Consider the following 23163-nt stretch of genomic DNA (forward strand, 5'->3'; position numbering starts at 1 on the left):
CAACCTGTGAAATGATTTCAGTAGATGAGAATGTCACATTGTAAAATGATGCATCTGTTCTGCTGAAAAATGAATGCTTGCAAGAGTCATAAAACAATAATTTAACATCACTTAACAAAAAATGAATTTTATTTTCAAAAGACAGCACATTGCCAATCAAATATAAACATAAGTGAAATTAAATACAGATTTCATTTTCAGTGAATGATTGTCTTGTCCAGTGAGCAATTCAATGACAGCGATTAAATGGCGTCATTAGATCACCTCCAAGAAGCTTCAACATTCACCTGACAACACATTGGATAAGGCACATACACTAACCAAGTGTTTCTTACCTGTCAAGAAGTTTGAGATCAAAATATAAAGTCGATAAACAAACTGAAAATGACATACTGAAGATGGAGTCAAAAAGGAACTTAGCCTTTCACCCCAATTTTCATAGCAATGGTATATGTGACATGGTTTGTTACAGTTAATGTTTTCTTTTTTATTATAAAAGACAGATTCGATTTTTATTTTATTTTATTCAAAAACAGCGACCATCCTTGGGTGTTCCTGAGTCCACAGGAAAAGGTTAAACTAGACACGTTGTTGGGCGTTCTGGAGGCAGCACATGCTGTTGGCGGTCAATCAAGGGCACTTCCTGTCCACGCACTGCTTCCCTCCCTCCTCGTACTCCTGTTTCGAGATCCACATTTGCTGGAAAGTTCCCTAGGGTAAGACAACATGATACTTATCAGTACAAATCCAAAACAATACAACCACCATCATTGATAGAGTGCATTAGGTCAAAGTAATATGCAATATCATATTATCAAACAGACAAACACACAAATCATAGTGAGCAAGTGACCAGAATCATTGCAATACAGTAGAAGTGTATATCAGTGGAGGCTGCTGAGGGGAGGACGGCTCATAATAATGGCTGGAACGGAGTGAATGGAATGGCATCAAACACATGGAAACCATGTGTTTGATGTATTTGATACCATTCCACTGATTCCGCTCCAGCCATTACCACGATCCCGTCCTCCCCAATTAAGGTACCACCAACCTCCTGTGGTATGTATACAGTGGGGAGAACAAGTATTTGATACACTGCAGATTTTGCAGGTTTTCCTACTTACAAAGCATGTAGAGGTCTGTAATTTTAATCATAGGTACACTTCAACTGTGAGAGACAGAATCTAAAACAAAAATCCAGAAAATCACATTGTATGACTTTTAAGTAATTAATTTGCATTTTATTGCATGACATAAGTATTTGATCACCTACCAACCAGTAAGAATTCCGGCTCTCACCGACCTGTTAGTTTTTCTTTAAGAAGCCCTCCTGTTCTCCACTCATTACCTATATTAACTGCACCTGTTTGAACTCGTTACCTGTATAAAAGACACCTGTCCACACACTCAATCAAACAGACTCCAACCTCTCCACAATGGCCAAGACCAGAGAGCTGAGTAAGGACATCAGGGATAAAATTGTAGACCTGCACAAGGCTGGGATGGGCTACAGTACAATAGGCAAGCAGCTTGGTGAGAAGGCAACAACTGTTGGCGCAATTATTAGAAAATGGAAGAAGTTCAAGATGACGGTCAATCACCCTCGGTCTGGGGCTCCATGCAAGATCTCACCTTGTGGGGCATCAATGATCATGAGGAAGGTGAGGGATCAGCCCAGAACTACACGGCAGGACCTGGTCAATGACCTGAAGAGAGCTGGGACCACAGTCTCAAAGAAAACCATTAGTAACACACTACGCCGTCATGGATTAAAATCCTGCAGCGCACGCAAGGTCCCCCTGCTCAAGCCAGTGCATGTCCAGGCCCGTCTGAAGTTTGCCAATGACCATCTGGATGATCCAGAGGAGGAATGGGAGAAGGTCATGTGGTCTGATGAGACAAAAATAGAGCTTTTTGGTCTAAACTCCACTCGCCGTGTTTGGAGGAAGAAGAAGGATGAGTACAACCCCAAGAACACCATCCCAACCGTGAAGCATGGAGGTGGAAACATCATTCTTTGGGGATGATTTTCTGCAAAGGTGACAGGACGACTGCACCGTATTGAGGGGAGGATGGATGGGGCCATGTATCGCGAGATCTTGGCCAACAACCTCCTTCCCTCAGAAAGAGCATTGAAGATGGGTCGTGGCTGGGTCTTCCAGCATGACAACGACCCGAAACACACAGCCAGGGCAACTAAGAGTGGCTCCGTAAGAAGCATCTCAAGGTCCTGGAGTGGCCGAGCCAGTCTCCAGACCTGAACCCAATAGAAAATCTTTGGAGGGAGCTGAAAGTCCGTATTGCCCAGCGACAGCCCCGAAACCTGAAGGATCTGGAGAAGGTCTGTATGAAGGAGTGGGCCAAAATCCCTGCTGCAGTGTGTGCAAACCTGGTCAAGACCTACAGGAAACGTATGATCTCTGTAATTGAAAACAAAGGTTTATATACCAAAAATTAAGTTCTGCTTTTCTGATGTATCAAATACTTATGTCATGCAATAAAATGCAAATTAATTACTTAAAAATCATACAATGTGATTTTCTGGATTTTTGTTTTAGATTCTGTCTCTCGCAGTTGAAGTGTACCTATGATAAGAATTACAGACCTCTACATGCTTTGTAAGTAGGAAAACCTGCAAAATCGGCAGTGTATCAAATACTTGTTCTCCCCACTGTACATACTAGCAGCCAAAAGTTTGGACACACCTACTCATTCAAGGGTTTTTCTTTATTTTTACATTGTAGAATAATAGTGAAGACTATTATGAAATAACACATATGGAATCATGTAGTAACCAAAAATGTGTTTAACAAATCAAAATATATTTTATATTTGAGATTCTTCAAATAGCCACCCTTTGCCTTTATGACAGCTTTGCACATTCTTGGCATTCTCTCAACCAGCTTCATGAGGTAGTCACCTGGAACGCATTTCAATTAACCGGTGTGCCTTCTTAAAAGTTAATTTGTGGAATTTCTTTCCTTCTTAATGTGTTTGAGCAAATCAGTTGTGTTGTGACAAGGTAGGGTTGGTATACAGAAGATAGCCCTATTTGGTAAAAGACCAAGTCCATATTATGGCATGAACAGCTCAAATAAGCAAAGAGAAACGACAGTTCATCATTACTTTAAGACATGAAGGTCAGTCAATACGGAACATTTCAGGAACTTTTAAAGTTTCTTCCAAGCGCAGTCGCAAAAACCATCAAGCGCTATGATGAAACTGGCTCTCATGAGGACCGCCACAGCAATGGAAGACCCAGAGTTACCTCTGCTGCAGAGGATAAGTTCATTAGAGTTACCAGCCTCAGAAATTGCAGCCCAAATAAATGCTTCAGAGTTCAAATAACACACATCTCAACATCAACTGTTCAGAGGGGATTGTGTGAATCAGGCCTTCATGGTCGAATTGCTGCAAAGAAACCACTACTAAAGGACACCAATAAGAAGAAGAGACCTACTTGGGCCAAGAAACACGAGCAATGGACATTAGACCAGTGGAAATTTGTCCTTTGGTCTGGAGTCCAAATTGGAGATTTTTGGTTCCAACCGCTGTGTCTTTGTGAGAAGCAGTGTGGGTGAACGGATGATCTCCATATGTGTATTTCCCACCGTAAAGCATGGAGGAGGAGGTGTTATGGTGTGGGGGTGCTTTGCTGGGTGACACTGTCTGTGATTTATTTAGAATTCAAGGCACACTTAACCAGCATGGCTCCCACAGCATTTTGCAGCGATACGGCATCCCATCTGTTTTGGGCTTAGTGGGACTATCATTTGTTTTTCAACAGGACAATGACCCAACACACCTCCAGGCTGTGTAAGGGCTATTTTACCAAGAAGGAGAGTGATGGAGTGCTGCATCAGATGACCTGGCCTCCACAATCCCCCGACCTCAACCCAATTGCGATGGTTTGGGATGAGTCGGACGGCAGAGTGAAGGAAAAGCAGCCAACAAATGCTCAGCATATGTGGGAACTCCTTCAAGACTGTTGGAAAAGCATTCCAGGTGAAGCTGGTTGAGAGAATGCCAAGAATGTGCAATGCTGTCATCAAAGCAAAGGGTGGCTATTTGAAGAATCTCAAATATATAATATATTTTGATTTGTTAAACACATTTTTGGTTACTACATGATTCCATATGTGTTATTTCATAGTTTTGATGTCTTCACTATTATTCTACAATGTAGAAAATAGTAAAAATAAAGAAAAACCCTTGAATTAGTAGGTTTGTCCAAACTTCTGACTGGTAATGTATATATATGGATGTGAACTCACTAGTGATGCCAAGATGGAGCCTCCTATCCAGGCACTGAACCTGCGCTCCACCGTTGTGTTGTTGGCTATCAACTTCAGCCTCATGCTCTGAACAGAGGAGAGAAGACAAATTAGACACTGACAGGAACTGTGGACAGGAACATTTACTAACAAGAGGACAAGAAATGGACAAAACAAGTCAATGAGAAATACTTTTGTGCATCACTCACAGGAGGGGTCTTCTGAGAGAGTTCTCTGGTGAGTCGGTCCGTGAAGCCCGAGATGAGTGTGTTGCCGCCGGTGACCACCACGCTACCATAAAGACCCTGAGACAAAGGTCAAAGGTCAGTTATGTGCAACCTCTGTGGGAATAAAGGTCACCTGGCCTCAATCTTGTAATTCTGAATAACATTAATAGATCACATATCACTCACAAAATACACAGGCCTAGTAAACAAGGCAGCCAAAACAAGCAAAGTGATAGGTCTTGAATGCTGGCACCTACCGGCCGAATATCGATGTCACACATTCCCACACTGGTGGTCACCACGTGGCCGACTCCCAACATGGTGTTGCCAGACAGACCCTGTGGATGAGAACCAGAACAGACGGTTAGAACATTGAACATTCCAGGAACACCACATTTCAGACAGGTCACAGAGCATGATTGAGGCATTATGGTATTCAGGTGATTCTCACCTTGGCATTGGAGGGGTCAAAAAGGCCTTCTGGAATCTTCAGCCTCTCTGCCCCAAAGTCACAGTTGTATCCGTTGGGCAGCTCATAGTGAACTGTGGGCATCTGGGCTGCAACTCTGTGGGAGGATTACATTTCAATACAATGAGAATTAACCCTTTAAGGGAGATAACTATTCTGTGGTGGTTATTGTGAAATTATAGAATGGGAGTAAATTATGGTGGACTCACTGTTCATCATATGGCGAGTCTGAAACCTGCAGCACGGACGCTTGGAAATCCTGGATCACAGTCTGGAGGCAGGGACGAAAATATATAAAATAATAGTTCTAAACAGTACAGTAATTAATATTCACATTAGGAAAATGTGAATGAGGAAGACACAAGTTCACATCACGTCTATGGCCTGTATGTTACGGTGATGCAGCACCGACCACCTCCATTGGACGGTTTATGACTTTCTGTTCGCCAATAGAACACACAAAAGCTGCTTACATTACACATGTAGTTGTGCCAGGACCGGGTGACTTGAGGTAGTTTCTCCTTCTTCTTCCAGCTGGCTGGGGCTCCTTCACGTACAGCATCCTACAGCGAGAAACACTAAAGGTTAGCAGAAACGCTGTCATAGTGGACAAGTACCCTGGTTCCAGAGCTGCTTGTGCCGTCTATGGAAATGACCGTAGGAGTACCAACAGATCTGGGACCAGGCTAGAGGAGGAAGAGAGTGGAATAAAGGGAGCCAGGGATTAAAAGGCTTCCAGTCTTTTGAGGTCAGGAATATGAGGAATTCCTGATTCATTCAGAGAAATCACATCTCAGAGTCTGACGGGTGATGGTGAAGACTATCACAGGACAATGGCACATTTTGTGATGTGAAAAATCAAGGCTTGAACAATGGATGGGATTCCTGTGAAGTAGGGTTCCTATCATGGTTTCTTCCGTCCAGTGCTTATTAAATGACAGATATTTCCTTGCTTTACGTTTTGTAGATTATTACTTTTTCAAGCATGCTGTGCGACATGCTCATTTGAATTCATTTGAATGCAAGTACAAGACAATAGAGAACGATGAGGGAATTCCAATTAAGGCCAGTGTAGGGCTTTTGGTAAGGAGTTGATCAAACTGATTCCGTCTATCCCAATTTATAGTGCATGTCAATTTGATGCTCATGCATGCAATGTACGGGAACAAAATACCTGAGTTAGAGCATCACTGTATCAATTGTTATTGGTCAATCGTCAAATTACAAAGCACAAATCTAGACAACATTAATACTACATGCAGATTTTCAAACAAACCCAATATGAAATCCCCTTTTGAATATTTTAAACTATGACAAAAGTGATTATTGAAACAAAAATGTAGTGGATGAAGGGAAATACACGAGACAACCTGAATATGTAAAGATCGATATTTTTTTAAATATCGAAGTTCTATACTTACAAACGCCCCACCACCATAACGTGAGCAATAGCACCAAAAAGTGAGAAGTGGAATCTCTGAAATGAGTAGTTTTGACTTACTTTAGCAGGTCTCACCTTTGATGCAATCATGTAAGGAGGGACTATTTCAACGTTTAACTCTTGAAATAGCTCTCTACATTGCATGCTCATGAAGTCCCCAGCAAGGGGAGACTTGACAATGCCTGAAATAAAATACAAAAAAACATGTCATTTGGATAGTTTTGGGGAAATTATATGGAACACAATATCAGTCTCATTTAAAGCATCAAAACGCTTTCCCCCTCCAATCATTTAGAGCATTATACACCTGCTATGAAGGCTTATAACTACTATGACATACACAGGCCAAGAACACCGAATCGACTTTGCATCATTGTGAACAGAGGCAGTGTCCTCATGCTTGTCCCTTAACGACCCCAACACACTGCTCCCTTAACGACCCCAACACACTGCTCCCTTAACGACCCTAACACACTGCTCCCTTAACGACCCTAACACACTGCTCCCTTAACGACCCTAACACACTGCTCCCTTAACGACCCTAACACACTGCTCCCTTAACGACCCTAACACACTGCTCCCTTAACGACCCTAACACACTGCTCCTTTAACGACCCTAACACACTGCTCCTTTAACGCACCCTAACACACTGCTCCCTTAACGACCCTAACACACTGCTCCCTTAACGACCCTAACACACTGCTCCCTTTAACGACCCTAACACACTGCTCCTTTAACGACCCTAACACACTGCTCCCTTAACGACCCTAACACACTGCTCCCTTAACGACCCTAACACACTGCTCCCTTAACGACCCTAACACACTGCTCCTTTAACGACCCTAACACACTGCTCCCTTAACGACCCTAACACACTGCTCCCTTAACGACCCTAACACACTGCTCCTTTAACGACCCCAACACACTGCTCCCTTAACGACCCTAACACACTGCTCCTTTAACGACCCCAACACACTGCTCCCTTAACGACCCTAACACACTGCTCCTTTAACGACCCCAACACACTGCTCCTTTAACGACCCTAACATTTCCTCATATCATATCAACTAAAATGGCTCCATTGATTGTTATATACCGGTCTGGACTCCTGTGCTATTCTCCTCGGTGTTGTATTTCACTGCAGCTCCGACTCTAATGGCCTCACTGCAGAAAGCCCTTGATGCTTTACCAAGATGGTTGTCATCTCATTTCTCTTTAGTGTAAGGAGATGATTTGGAGGTGGATAATAATGTCAAACCCCTTAACTGCGTTTCCATAATCTTACTGCTACCATACTTTCTATGGAGATTCAATTTGTTGCAGGGAGGGGATGGAAGTGTTGCAGGGAGGGGATGGAAGTGTTGCAGGGAGGGGATGGAAGTGTTACCCAGTTTGCTGCTCTCCAGTTGATTTATTGATTTTGGGGATTCCACAAGCTTGAAGTATTCAAAACCAAATCAGTGTCCATCTAAAGTAATTTCGACCCACATCCCGAGACACGATGGCTTCAAAGTGGATGGACGACATTTCTGGTCAACTCATAAATGGTAAGAGTTTATCCATCCCTTTTAAGACTTGTACATGATGTGGATAAAAAAACGACAACATTCAAACTAAAATAGAAAAGCGGGCAGTGGGAGAAGTTAGACAATTGACCTTGCTGAAGCACGTAACCGTCGTGCACTGGAATGGCTGTTGTGTGCGTGGCGCCGCTGTCTAGCACCAACCCCGTGGATCGTCCGTTGGCAAAGCTGAGTTACTCAAGAGTTAAGAGAACAGAAGGGCCTTTTCTAGAGAGATGAGATGAGATGAGATGTATTTTAGCCCAACCCCTTGTGTCAAAGTCACATGAGCAACAGCTAATAGCAAACAACTCTGGCAAATGTTCTTTTTTTCTTTTTTCAAATGAGACTAACGTGGTTAAATAAAAATTTTAAAAATGCAAAGAAAACAGAGATTTTGGGGTCATTATCAAAACAGCAGATGGATCGTGTCATTTGACTAATGTTTTATTAGTGACACCATCGAGCCACCAGCTTCATTAACCTTCCATTAACATCCTTATATTATTTCAATTCACTGTGGAAGCGGAAGGATACGAGGACAGCACCGCCGTTTTACACAGGAAGAAGGCAGGAATGTTGTAATGCTCAAACATCAGCTCGGTTAGCTTCTCCCGCTTAGCTCGCGTGTTCCACTGCAGAGAAGAGAAAACCATGAAAGATCCTCTTTTTACAACGGCGTTGTGTTCATTAGGGCACACCATAGTAAAACATTTTGCAAGTGAAATGTGAACTAGCGTTTCTTGTTGAACAAGTACAGATAATACCTTCTGTTTCAGAGCGTTTTCTTTCCGTTTGGGGCCTCTAATGCGAAATATCAGTGTACAATGAACCAGCAGGACACCATAGACTGAATAACTACAGAAAACAAAATTCTATATCACAGTACTACAGAAAACAAAATTCTACATCACAGTACTACAGAAAACAAAATTCTATATCACAGTACTACAGAAAACAAAATTCTATATCACAGTATAATAACTCCATAGTGGTTTGTTTTTATTCAAAATCAGGGCTGAGCATTGAGGGCTCTACTGGCTGTCGGTGTGCACGCTCATTCCGACGTACATGGGGCTCACGCCATACTGAACGAGTTTATCACAAAACCTACGCACTATTAAAGGGTGTGTGTTGTAAATGACATGAGGCTCATTCCAAACCGGAGGCGAGGCCTACTCACCGAGGCTTCTGACATGAGTACAGGATGCATGCTGGGCTCTGACTTGAAGTGCATCTTGTAGGTGTGGTCTAGAACGGCCTGGAAGCTGTCCCAGTCCTCGACTTCACAGATAATAAACAAACAAAAGAGATCAATGTACCGAGTTAGAGGATGTCGTGGTTAGAGAATGTCATGGTCACCAGTGCAAATTTCTCACAACAAATTATGTAGGCAAGGGGTTTGGGCCAAGGTAGTTTTCCTTGTATAAAATATCCATAGAAACTGATCACAATCACATAAATTCCTCTCTCTTTGGGCAAGTCATGCAGGTCATCTGCTGCAAATAAAGCCTGGTACTTTTGAATGGTTAATACTTAAGAGCAAAAATGAAGTTACCACGAGCAGCACTGCAGATATTGCAAAGATCAAGATGCAAGAATTCACCCCCACACAGTATCTGTGCATGGGTTTGCTTCACACTGTTAGAGCATGATAGAAATGGGATAAAAACTGCGTAGAAGTGCAGCCTCGCGCTCCATCTCAGTTGTTGCGGAAATTGACCCACTATGCTGTTTACATCTATGTCATATCGCTGACTCTAACTTTAAGGTGTGCATGCATACGTCTCGTCACACAACCACATTGTATTAGACTATGTCTTTCATCTCTGATGCTGGGTCGGATACTGGAGAAAATAGACTAATGAACTTTGCTAATTTGAGCGAAGTGTGAATTCTAATCCAGGGCAGCACTCCAAGGAGCTCCCTGATCTATAGTCTATTAATATCACTGTCACGCTTTCCTCTAAATAGCCCAACTCCCCAGTACTGAATTCAGATTAAAGTCAGTCAGGCCATCCCTACCTCCTAAAGGATCACGTAAGCAGAAAAGTCATTAATGGCATTGTCATAAAATATTGGTTTTGGTTTTTTTTAAATGGGGAATAATGTAAGCACCATGGACAGTTCAGGAGAACCAATACCTCATCCATGATAGTTCTCAGTCTGACCAATGACCAACCATAATTTCTCTTTTCTAACAAAGACCATCCTCTTCATCACCTCTAGTCACTGCGTTGACTGTTGATCATTTCAACGCATTTTTTTTTTTTGTGTGCGTTTATATGGTGGCTTTAGAAAATAAATGTCAATGTTAAATTGACAATAAAGTATATCGTATCATAGTGGCAAAGCACAGACAATTTCAGAAAGGCAAAGCCTCCGGACACGTCAATACTGCCGTTTGTGTTCATCTCACAGGAAGATTATCAGGTCACTGACCAGTGGCCACAGACAAACAGAGCAGTCCAGACAAGGAGCCTCTCTCAAAACATTGTGCATTGTCCTAGATATTGAAGACATCGCCTGGCATTCCCACTACCTGCTCTGCCTATACACTCTGCATGTCACTTCACAGCATTTGCTTTAATTTCGTCCAGGCAGAACGCTGTCAATACAACTTCCACATTGTCCACGATCACATGACGGGGGAGAGAGACTCACTCATGCCGTTTTTGAGTGGTGACATGACCTCCATGTTTTCGCGGGCCACCCTCAGCTGGTTGGTGTCGATGAAGTAGTTGGTGCCCTGCTTGACCTTGTCCCCCCCGTCCGTCTCCATCGGGGTGCTGCCATCCTCCCTGTCCAGGGTCACGCCCATCACTGTGGGAAAGTCAGCCTACGGGCACAAATACATTTGTATATTAGGGTTGGGTGATGTCAACTTTTGTCCTATCGTGATTCTGTACATATAAAAAAAAAAAATAGACGATGTTATCCCAAAATTCACGTTTTTTTTTTTTAAGTCCCTAGTACGAGCTCGCATACTATGGGAGGGATGCCAAATATTTTCTAGTAGCCTATTCCACTCTGGTGTAGCTGCGGAACGAAAGAGATGTGCAGGCCTATCTGAGTGGTGTGTGCCAAAGAGCGCAGGAGGAGCGTGACCCAGTCAACGAGCCTCACTGGCTGTCATGTGCTGGGATGTAAATCAACTCAACGGGCTGCAGAGCAACTCTACTGTCCTCAGTCCTGGATAATTATAAAACGGATTCACATTTATTCTTCATCCTCCTCTTGTTAGGCCTAGGCTACCATGCCTTGTAGGTAGGTTGCACATTTCTAGAATAATATTGAAATTAGAGCCCAACCGATATATTGGTTCACCAATATTAACGTCGGCAGATATTGGCCTTTTATAACTATAATTGGTATAAGCCGACAATTCCACTGATAACCGGTATTCCCTAAATAGAATGAAAAAAGGTAAATCTCTTGCTTATCTGACCACTTGTGGCGATTTTCATGAGTCATTATTGTCACAATGTAAGAAATCCACATCGGTGTCGGACCTAAAAAATAACTAGGTCGGGCTCTAATGGAAATAGGCCATGGCCAACTATAGGTCATGCATCGTTTCTTTCATAAACTTTGCTCAGCTGTAGCCTAAAGGCGTCAGCATGCTTCAGTTCGGCTGGCGCCTAGTGTGTTCGCATACTCCCTTAAGACCTTCGCTTGAAAATCAAGAAAAAAGCGGCAATAGTACTGTTTGTCCATTTTGAGACGCCAGTGCACACTTCCTCAAAATAGTCAGTATAATCTAAGATAACTCAAGAAATCTGTCAATAATTTTGACGTTTTTTTGGTGAAGAGAGCTTAGTCGCGCAATTTTACACCTAACAAAGATGTTTGGTCCAGTATTTCTCAATGAAAAAAGTTGAATGACAACAAAATACTTTATTGAAGAATCCCTACTGTTGACCAATCACCGACGAAGGGGTGTAGACTTCGACTCCGAACTTGCCTCCAGAAAAAAGGTTGTGTGCCCGAACATCCGAAAAAACCCTCACCGAAGTCCAAAACGAAGAAAACGTCACAAAATGTCGTAATAATATATGCATGAACTCTACCGAACTGTTTCGGCTGGGAAGCATGCAGACGCCTTAACGCCTCGATCAGACCGACAGTGTCATTGCATCAATAATGCCTAATAAATTCTGCAATCAAACTTGTTTCATTATGTTATCCAACATTTTAGTGGATGTGTGTGCAACATCTTGGTATTGTTTCTTGTGGCCTGAAATATGTGTCATTCAAAATAAAGCTGTGATTGCGAAGAGCATAGACTCAAACTAATTGTTCCCATTTAAAAGCTGAAACTTTAGTACATTAAACACTATTAGAATATTTGGGAAATACTCATAACTTTCATTTATTTTAACCTTTTTTAGCCTTTTGGTTCGTAACGGCAAGGAGGGATTTTTTTCCCAGCCTCGCGTGCACGCATAATTTCTGTTTTATGACAAACTAAGGTTTGTTGAAATTTCTCATTCGATTATTTTCTCTTGCTATTGTTACTTCCATCTTTCTCATTATTACTATTACCATGTTTTAAGGTTATACATTTATTTTTTTATTTTTTTTTAGATTCATTCATTGTTTGATCATGAAATTGCGCAGAGGGAGAAATCCGGTATGCATAAAACTGAAAGAGTGGCTTATAGGCCAAGTCATATTCATATCAAATGGAGAGAAAATAGGAAATTAGGCTATTAATACAATAAGACACAAGGTGCCCAGTATAAAAAAAAGAGTTTATTGAAATAGCAATATAGGCTATTTACTCTGAATGTCACCCATGCACTGCCCCTGCTGTGCGCCCGACTCCCTCTTTAGTACGTGGTGCCAGTCAAGTTGAAATAGGTTAGGTATCGCCAGTAACATCATGATGTTGTCACCATCGACGATGGCCATCAAATCAAATCTGATTTGTCACATGCGGCGAATACAACAGGTGTAGACTTTACCGTGAAATGCTCACTTACGAGCCCTTTCCCAACAATGCAGAGTTAAAACATTTGAAAATTAGCAAATCAAAATAGAATAGTAATACAATAAATAACAATAACGAAGCTATATACAAGGACTACCTTCATCCTCAATAGACGATTCTAATCAAATCAATTTTTATTGGCCACATACGCCGAATACAACAGGTGCAGACATTACAGTGAAATGCTTACTTACAGCCCTTAACCAACAGTGCATTTATTTTTAATAAAGAAGTAAAATAAAACAAAAAAGTGTTGAGAAAAAAAGAGCAGAAGTAAAATAAAATAACAGTAGGGAGGCTATATCCAGGGGGGTACCGGTGCAGAGTCAATGTGCGGGGGCACCGGCTAGTTGAGGTAGTTGAAGTAATATGTACATGTGGGCAGAGTTAAAGTGACTATGCATAAATAATTAACAGAGTAGCAGCAGCGTAAAAAGATGGGGTGGGGGGGGCAGTGCAAATAGTCTGGGTAGCCATGATTAGCTGTTCAGGAGTCTTATGGCTTGGGGGTAGAAGCTGTTGAGAAGTCTTTTGGACCTAGACTTGGCACTCCGGTACCGCTTGCCGTGCGGTAGCAGAGAGAACAGTCTATGACTAGGGTGGCTGGAGTCTTTGACAATTTTGAGGGCCTTCCTCTGACACCGCCTGGTATAGAGGTCCTGGATGGCAGGAAGCTTGGCCCCAGTGATGTACTGGGCCGTACGCACTACCCTCTGTAGTGCCTTGCGGTCGGAGGCCAAGCAGTTGCCATACCAGGCGGTGATGCAACCAGTCAGGATGCTCTCGATGGTGCAGCTATAGAATTTTTTGAGGATCTGAGGAACCATGCCGAATCTTTTCAGTCTCCTGAGGGGGAATAGGCTTTGTCGTGCCCTCTTCACGACTGTCTTGTAATATCGTACAACCCTAGTGCATATTATGGCGCATTTCCACTGAGGATTTACCCCAGTGTTTCACCCAAAAGGCTAAGACTTTTCTGTTTCCATGTACATGGGCCAGCACCTGTGCTTCACTGGGCCATGGCTCCGGCGGACCTGCTCCAACTTGGGGTCAAGGCAAGGCCGATAGGAATTGACACTAAAAATGCATTCAGCTTTTACCTTTTTTTTTTCAGTGCAGATGAGTGGGAGAGGAAGTAGGCGTTTTCCACATATGTCCTTAAGTGCATGGACTGTAAGCAGACAGACGGCGTGAGGTAACAATGGATAAGTGTGAACATGTGTTTACACCTTCGATGGTTAACGCCTTCTCACAGATAAACTGTTTTGATTCTACAGAGGATGTTGATTCTTCTCTTTACGCGTCCTCACTGCCAGCCCTAGCTATGGAAACACCATTTCCCCAGTATAACATCAGGGTGAATACACTAGTGGAACACTGGTGTTACAGTCAAAAGCAGAATAAGTGTGCATTCCATAAGTGTCCACAAATCAAATCAACAAAAAATACCACATGCGCCGAATACATCAGGTGTAGACCTTACAGTGAAATGTTTACTTACAAGCTCTTAACCAACAACGCAGTTTTTTAAAGAAAAGAGAGAAAAAAATAAAAAAGTATTAAGTAAAAAATGTAAAATAATTAAAGAGCAGCAGTAAAATAAAATAACAGTAGGGAGGCTATATACAGGGGGTACCGGTACTCAGAGGAATGGAACAGGAGGACTCAGTAGTGTTCCATTTCAGACAAATTATGTCATATATCTTTTTACAGGTGATATAAGGCTATGTTTATGTGACCCACTTTCAAACAGCCCCTTATATACCACCTACTTACAGGTATACCCCTTTTATACATGTCAGTGGGCAACTGGCGAATTGGGAGGGGTGGGGGTGTAGTTAAACCATGGGGGCTGGTTGTATTTCAGATTAGGGAGGTGTTAAACAATGGAAGTCTTAATGAATGTACCTGCTAAAAAACAGAACCATTCACACAGACCCGATACCTGTATTTTGGTTACAGGGTCTGTGAAACTGCAGTAACCATGACTAGGTCTTCCGGTGGCTTTTTATTTGCCATGTTATTTTACCCCTTTCAGATATACAACAAGCTGGCAAAAAGAAGCAGGCATGCTAAAAAAGAAATCCAGTTTGCAGAACGATGTAATTTGTCCATTGCCTAGCCATAGACAGTAGCACATTTTACATTTACATTTTAGTCATTTAGCAGACGCTCTTATCCAGAGCGACTTACAGGAGCAATTAGGGTTAAGTGCCTTGCTCAAGGGCACAATGGCAGATTGTTCACCTAATCGGCTTGGGGATTTGAACCAGCAACCTTTCAGTTACTGGCCCAAGGCTCTTAACCACTAGGCTACCTGCTGCACATCAAGTCATTCTCTTATGATGACAGACAGTGGCCTTATTTCTATTCATGAAGGCAAATGCACGTGACACAGGAACTGACAGACTACCTAAACCCAATTCATGCTCACTGTCTCATGGGTGACAGTCCTTATTTCCTGACATTAATACCCTCTAGAAGGAAATTAATACGCAGAGGAAGATGCATAGTTAAAAATAAGGTCACTAGACTTGGGCGCTTACCTTGGGACAATCTTCTCCAGCATAGCCGGCTCTCACTGTGTAAGAGCCTATGTCAAACACCAGGGCTCCAACCTCATCTGCAGAGAAAAGATGCAAAAGTGAAGAAATTACACAACAGTAACTGTCTTGCAAGTAATGTACAACGTTGGAGCAATGTTTTGATATACATCAAGACTAGAGGCTAGCTTTAAACCACACTTCTAGCTAGCTATATTTCTACTTAGAAAGCTAAAAAATGAAAATATGAAATGTCTGTGTATGAATTCTAAACGTATTATTTTGGTTGAACTTCCGTATAATATGCTAATATCCTGGACAACTAAAAGCTACATAGCTAACGTTCGCTAAAATTATAAAATAGTCAGCACGCTAAAGTAGCGAGTAATTAATATGCAAAGAGCTGTTAGACATGTAGCTAGCGCTAACTTAGCTAGCTAGTTGCAGCTTTCACTCATTAGATGGAAGGCAGGCAGTCATATTTCATAAATCACAAAGTAGCAAGTACATGAGAGAAAATAAATGATTTTGCCCGTCATTGATAGCTAGCTAAATGCTAAAGATAATACCAAAGAATTCCTATCTGTGATAATACCAGTCTGCAGAGCACTTTGCTAACAGGCTAACTAGCAAGCTAGTTGTAGCATATTTCTTCCTACGGCACAACGTGGCGCATTCATTCATGTAATTTTTACCTCAAAATCACACTCACCGCCTCCATACACCCCGCCACTCATCCTCGCAAATGATGAACAGAAAAATTTAACTTTCTGGTTAATACGATTGAAGAAAAACTCTCGGCAGCTAGCTAAACGTTTTATCACAACAAAAGAAATTAATTAACGTGAATCAACCTAACCCACGCCATACAGCCTTTACCACGCTATCCAATCAAACATTGTAACGACATCACTAGATCCGCCTCTGTGCGTGACTTTAAGTTTCTGTGAGAGGAAGGGGAACTGTATTTTGGATGAGATTGGAAGGAGTTAACCTAACAGCCCCCAGTGGTTAAAGACTTGAAGAAGGTACGGTCAATTGTAAAAAAATTAATAAAAAAAAACATCGTCAGAAGTGGTCAAAGATAAGAATACCCAGAGATGATCAATACATTTTCTGCACCAGTGGAGTTCAATCACTATATTTAATCAAATAAACTGTCAAATTGATAATATTGGTTAATTTGTTTTAGACTAGTAATGGTCCTTATTATTTGACTTTCAATGGGTAGAGCATAGAGCTTGGACGATAAACCGTAAATGATCCACTCAGACCATACCGACCATTTTATCAAGGACATTTGACTGATATCGATAATTACGATAAGTAGCCTATAGTAGATACATGTGAAGTTTGAAATGAAATCAGTCTGCTAATATGTACTAAGGGCTATTGTTAATGTAAAAGTAGTAGTAGGAGTAGTAGTAGGTCTAAGGGTACGGTAATATACAAAAGTAGGCGAACTGGTGAACATTTATGTTATAAACGTATCATTGTATTCATCGTAAACCTTATAATTCAGTCAATTTATCTCAAGTAGGGCAACTGTCTGTCTGTGTGTGTGTCAAGCTGTCTACCTCTCAGAAATAAAGTTCTGTCCCTTTAAAAAAAGAAATACTACTCCTCCCACTTTCTCTTTTCCTCATGTCCCCCCCCCCACGCACGCACACACACACACACACACACACACACACACACACACACTAACACACTAACACACTAACACTAACACACACACACACACACAAACACCCAGCCCTCTGCCTCATGCATCAGCTGTCTACATAACTGCTCTTCTTGCAATATTTAGTCACTGAGCATAGAGGAAGAACTGAAACCTCACGCCGTCTGTCTGCTTACAGTCCATGCACTTAAGGATATATGTGGAAAACGCCTACTTCCTCTCCCACTCATCTGCACTGAAAAAAAAGGTAAAAGCTGAATGCATTTTTAGTGTCAATTCCTGTTTTTTGTTGAATGGATTTATGGCTTGAGAAATGTGTGTAGTAGGTGAGTCAGACAGATCAGTTGTGAGTGTTGCTTCAAGCGAGGTGTGGTGGGGTGTGTGTCTGTGTGTGTGTATATATTTGTGTATGTGCGTGTGTGTGTGTGTGGTATCAATATGTCACACAAGTCTGAGGTAATGCCTTGGTCTTATCGTGTGTCTTGAGCCTGGGGTGCACCCAAATGTCAAATCAAATTAATTGCGGGCTTATACCAACTAATAAATTAGTAATCGGGTATCACAGGGTTTTGACTGTGAAGGGATGCGCAGTCATTTTTGTGTATTATTATTTAATGAATAGAGAAAGGGCCAAGTGGAAAAAAAAGAGTTTGAACATTTCAGTGAGAGTTGAACATTTCAGTGAGAACTGAACATTTCAGTGAGAATTGAACATTTCTGTGAGAGCTGAACATTTCTGCAAGAGCTGAACATTTCAGGACATTACAGTGACTCAGGACATTTCAGAGATTCAACAGAGACATTACTTTGTCCTGATTCACTTCATAGGAAAAGTACAGCAGGTCAGCTCAGCTCATGTCCTGTATTTTTTTATTGCATCCCAGATTTGAGCAAGTCTAACTGGGATTCCCCTTGTGCTACACTCCTTTTCTCACTTCTTCTCACACTCCATCTTCTCTTCAGCCGCCACCCTAAAAACAAAGCCAAAAACTCATGCCGTTTAAGAGGCTATTTCTCCTCTAATAAGGTCTGTTGTCTATATGGAAACACTGCTCACTGCTCATACAGTAGGTTCTTCCACAAAAATTGGAACCATTTAAAGTAGGGCACCAAAGCAACTTTCCAGAGTGCCTGTGTTTATCCCGTGGCATTGTAGACTACCTCTGGTGGTTACTTGGCCCATTGTAGACTACCTCTGGTGGTTACTTGGCCCATTGTAGACTACATCTGGTGGTTACTTGGCCCATTGTAGACTACATCTGGTGATTACTTGGCCCATTGTAGACTACATCTGGTGATTACTTGGCCCATTGTAGACTACATCTGGTGGTTACTTGGTCAATTGTAGACTACATCTGGTGGTTACCTGGCCCATTGTAGACGACATCTGGTGGTTACTTGGCCCATTGTAGACTACCTCTGGTGGTTACTTGGCCCATTGTAGACTACATCTGGTGGTTACTTGGCCCATTGTAGACTACATCTGGTGGTTACTTGGCCCATTGTAGACTACATCAGGTGATTACTTGGCCCATTGTAGACTACATCTGGTGGTTACTTGGCCCATTGTAGACTACATCTGGTGGTTACTTGGCCCATTGTAGACTACATCAGGTGATTACTTGGCCCATTGTAGACTACATCTGGTGGTTACTTGGTCCATTGTAGACTACCTCTGGTGGTTACTTGGCCCATTGTAGACTACATCTGGTGGTTACTTGGCCCATTGTAGACTACATCTGGTGGTTACTTGGCCCATTGTAGACTACCTCTGGTGGCTACTTGGCCCATTGTAGACTACATCTGGTGGTTACTTGGCCCATTGTAGACTACATCAGGTGATTACTTGACCCATTGTAGACTACATCTGGTGGTTACTTGGTCCATTGTAGACTACATCTGGTGGTTACTTGGCCCATTGTAGACTACATCTGGTGGTTATTTGGCCCATTGTAGACTACATCTGGTGGTTACTTGGCCCATTGTAGACTACAGTGGGGGGAAAAAGTATTTAGTCAGCCACCAATTGTGCAAGTTCTCCCACTTAAAAAGATGAGAAAGGCCTGTAATTTTCATCATAGGTACACGTCAACTATGACAGACAAATTGAGAAAAAAAAATCCAGAAAATCACATTGTAGGATTTTTAATGAATTTATTTGCAAATTATGGTGGAAAATAAGTATTTGGTCACCTACAAACAAGCAATATTTCTGGCTCTCACAGACCTGTAACTTCTTCTTTAAGAGGCTCCTCTGTCCTCCACTCGTTACCTGTATTAATGGCACCTGTTTGCACTTGTTATCAGTATAAAAGACACCTGTCCACAACCTCAAACAGTCACACTCCAAACTCCACTATGGCCAAGACCAAAGAGCTGTCAAAGCACACCAGAAACTAAATTATAGACCTGCACCAGGCTGGGAAGACTGAATCTGCAATAGGTAAGCAGCTTGGTTTGAAGAAATCAACTGTGGGAGCAATTATTAGGAAATGGAAGACATACAAGACCACTGATAATCTCCCTCGATCTGGGGCTCCACGCAAGATCTCACCCCGTGGGGTCAAAATGATCACAAGAACGGTGAGCAAAAATCCCAGAACCACACGTGGGGGACCTAGTGAATGACCTGCAGAGAGCTGGGACCAAAGTAACAAAGCCTACCATCAGTAACACACTACGCCGCCAGGACTCAAATCCTGCAGTGCCAGACGTGTCCCCCTGCTTAAGCCAGTACATGTCCAGGCCCATCTGAAGTTTGCTAGAGTGCATTTGGATGATCCAGAAGAGGATTGGGAGAATGTCATATGGTCAGATGAAACCAAAATATAACTTTTTGGTAAAAACTCAACTCGTCGTGTTTGGAGGACAAAGAATGCTGAGTTGCATCCAAAGAACACCATACCTACTGTGAAGCATGGGGGTGGAAACATCATGCTTTGGGGCTGTTTTTCTGCAAAGGGACCAGGACGACTGATCCGTGTAAAGGAAAGAATGAATGGGGCCATGTATCGTGAGATTTTGAGTGAAAACCTCCTTCCATCAGCAAGGGCATTGAAGATGAAACGTGGCTGGGTCTTTCAGCATGACAATGATCCCAAACACACCACCCGGGCAACGAAGGAGTGGCTTCGTAAGAAGCATTTCAAGGTCCTGGAGTGGCCTAGCCAGTCTCCAGATCTCAACCCCATAGAACATCTTTGGAGGGAGTTGAAAGTCCGTGTTGCTGGCGACAGCCCCAAAACATCACTGCTCTAGAGGAGATCTGCATGGAGGAATGGGCCAAAATACCAGCAACAGTGTGTGAAAACCTTGTGAAGACTTACAGAAAACGTTTGACCTGTGTCATTGCCAACAAAGGGTGTATAACAAAGTATTGAGAAACTTTTGTTATTGACCAAATACTTATTTTCCACCATAATTTGCAAATAAATTCATTAAAAATCCTACAATGTGATTTTCTGGATTTTTTTCTCATTTTGTCTGTCATAGTTGACGTGTACCTACGATGAAAATTACAGACCTCTCTCATCTTTTTAAGTGGGAGAACTTGCACAATTGGTGGCTGACTAAATACTTTTTTTCCCCACTGTACATCTGGTGGTTACTTGGCCCATTGTAGACTACATCTGGTGATTACTTGGCCCATTGTAGACTACATCTGGTGATTACTTGGCCTATTGTATACTACATCTGGTGGTTACTTGGCCCATTGTAGACTACATGTGGTGGTTACTTGGTCCATTGTAGACTACATCTGGTGGTTACCTGGCCCATTGTAGGCTACATCTGGTGGTTACTTGGCCCATTGTAGACTACCTCTGGTGGTTACTTGGCCCATTGTAGACTACATGTGGTGGTTACTTGGCCCATTGTAGACTACCTCTGGTGGTTACTTGGCCCATTGTAGACTACATGTGGTGGTTACTTGGCCCATTGTAGACTACATCTGGTGATTACTTGGCCCATTGTAGACTACATCTGGTGATTACTTGGCCCATTGTAGACTACATCTGGTGATTACTTGGCCCATTGTAGACTACATCTGGTGGTTACTTGGCCCATAGTAGACTACATGTGGTGGTTACTTGGCCCATAGTAGACTACATCTGGTGGTTACTTGGCCCATTGTAGACTACATCTGGTGATTACTTGGCCCATTGTAGACTACATCTGGTGATTACTTGGCCCATTGTAGACTACATCTGGTGGTTACTTGGTCCATTGTAGACTACATCTGGTGGTTACCTGGCCCATTGTAGACTACATCTGGTGGTTACTTGGCCCATTGTAGACTACATCTGGTGGTTACTTGGCCCATTGTAGACTACCTCTGGTGGTTACTTGGCCCATTGTAGACTACCTCTGGTGGTTACTTGGCCCATTGTAGACTAGATCTGGTGGTTATTTGGCCCATTGTAGACTACATCTGGTGATTACTTGGCCCATTGTAGACTACATCTGGTGATTACTTGGCCCATTGTAGACTACATCAGGTGATTACTTGGCCCATTGTAGACTACATCTGGTGGTTACTTGGCCCATTGTAGACTACATCTGGTGGTTACTTGGCCCATTGTAGACTACATCTGGTGGTTACTTGGCCCATTGTAGACTACATGTGGTGGTTACTTGGCCCATTGTAGACTACATCTGGTGATTACTTGGCCCATTATAGACTACATCTGGTGATTACTTGGCCCATTGTAGACTACATCTGGTGGTTACTTGGCCCATTGTAGACTACCTCTGGTGGTTACTTGGCCCATTGTAGACTAGATCTGGTGGTTATTTGGCCCATTGTAGACTACATCTGGTGATTACTTGGCCCATTGTAGACTACATCAGGTGATTACTTGGCCCATTGTAGACTACATCTGGTGGTTACTTGGCCCATTGTAGACTACATCTGGTGGTTACTTGGCCCATTGTAGACTACATCTGGTGGTTACTTGGCCCATTGTAGACTACATGTGGTGGTTACTTGGCCCATTGTAGACTACATCTGGTGATTACTTGGCCCATTATAGACTACATCTGGTGATTACTTGGCCCATTGTAGACTACATCTGGTGGTTACTTGGCCCATTGTAGACTACCTCTGGTGATTACTTGGCCCATTGTAGACTACATCTGGCGGTAACTTGGCCCACTCCATCTGTATACTGAGGTGCACTATCACAATCTTTGTCACGCTTCTTGAGTGTGTGACTTCGATACCGCACGAGAGGCATTATCACAGAAATGACGAGGACACTTCAGCGAAGCTGCCACTGTGACAGTCTCTTATGGGCCAACAATAGCTCCGAGATAAGACAAGAACCTTCCACGGGAACATAGAGATTCCGATTTATGATTTGTTTTGGAAAACTGCAGCATCAGTGGGTCCCACTGAAATGGGTTAGAGGGTTTATCAGGTTTGGGATAGGGAGCAAGGTTGATCTATCTTATTGTCTTTGCAGTTACATGTGTACAGTATACACACAATATAATTGTATGCATTCCCATGTAGAAATACAGCTGGCAGAGCAGGTTCATATGAAAAAAAGATCAGCAATGAGCACACACAAGCCCAGACCAGCCATCTCAAAACAATGGATGCCAAATTATATAAATTATAAAGCATTTATTTTACAGTTTACCAGATGGTGTCATGGTGGTTCCAAACGGCTCGTTTTAAATGGGTCAGGCCACACCAGGCAGTGAAAGCATGTGGAACGCTGAGCGTGTCAACGTCTATTCTCCTCCACAGATGAAGAGTTGCAGAGAGGGAGGTGCTGGGCATATTTTAAGTCACTTCAGCGCTCTTCAAGAGGGCCTTTTTTTTCAATGATCCATTATGCATAGAAGCTCTGGCTCTCCCTGGTATGTCTCCTACCTACTTGACGTCAGTTGCCATTTATGAGCGTTGCCCAGGCAACAGCCAACCTACCGGGGAGATACAGTATGTCTGGTGGACAAGACAG

General features: G+C 42.5%; 2 protein-coding genes across 3 annotated transcripts in view; one reads left to right on the forward strand and one right to left on the reverse strand.

Annotated features, from left to right (window-relative positions):
* Window positions 1-111: 111 nt before the first annotated feature.
* LOC121576522 (actin-like protein 6A) lies at window positions 112-16458 on the reverse strand. 2 transcript variants are annotated; one of them, XM_041889721.2, is made up of 14 exons: window positions 16226-16458; window positions 15517-15593; window positions 10642-10816; window positions 9161-9261; window positions 8515-8612; window positions 8072-8166; window positions 6490-6596; window positions 5447-5536; window positions 5183-5244; window positions 4956-5070; window positions 4762-4842; window positions 4487-4582; window positions 4278-4364; window positions 112-711 (listed from the first exon to the last, which is right to left on the reverse strand). In XM_041889721.2, the coding sequence occupies exons 1-14, from the start codon at window positions 16248-16250 to the stop codon at window positions 631-633; spliced, it is 1290 nt and encodes a 429-aa protein (XP_041745655.1). In that variant the 5' UTR covers window positions 16251-16458; the 3' UTR covers window positions 112-630. The 2 variants fall into 2 exon arrangements, with proteins under 2 accessions (XP_041745655.1, XP_041745657.1); XM_041889723.2 differs by having other exon boundaries at window positions 6475-6596; window positions 16209-16457.
* An 879-nt stretch (window positions 16459-17337) lies between these two features.
* The window catches only part of LOC121576523 (guanine nucleotide-binding protein subunit beta-4), a 44101-nt gene continuing 38275 nt past the window's right edge, over window positions 17338-23163 (forward strand). The window contains exon 1 of the mRNA XM_041889727.2: window positions 17338-17444. The gene's annotated coding sequence lies outside the window, so the exon portion shown is untranslated. The remainder of the gene's footprint in view (window positions 17445-23163) is intronic.

This window comes from Coregonus clupeaformis, chromosome 11 (genome assembly GCF_020615455.1).
Source record: "Coregonus clupeaformis isolate EN_2021a chromosome 11, ASM2061545v1, whole genome shotgun sequence".
Classification (NCBI taxonomy): domain Eukaryota; kingdom Metazoa; phylum Chordata; class Actinopteri; order Salmoniformes; family Salmonidae; genus Coregonus; species Coregonus clupeaformis.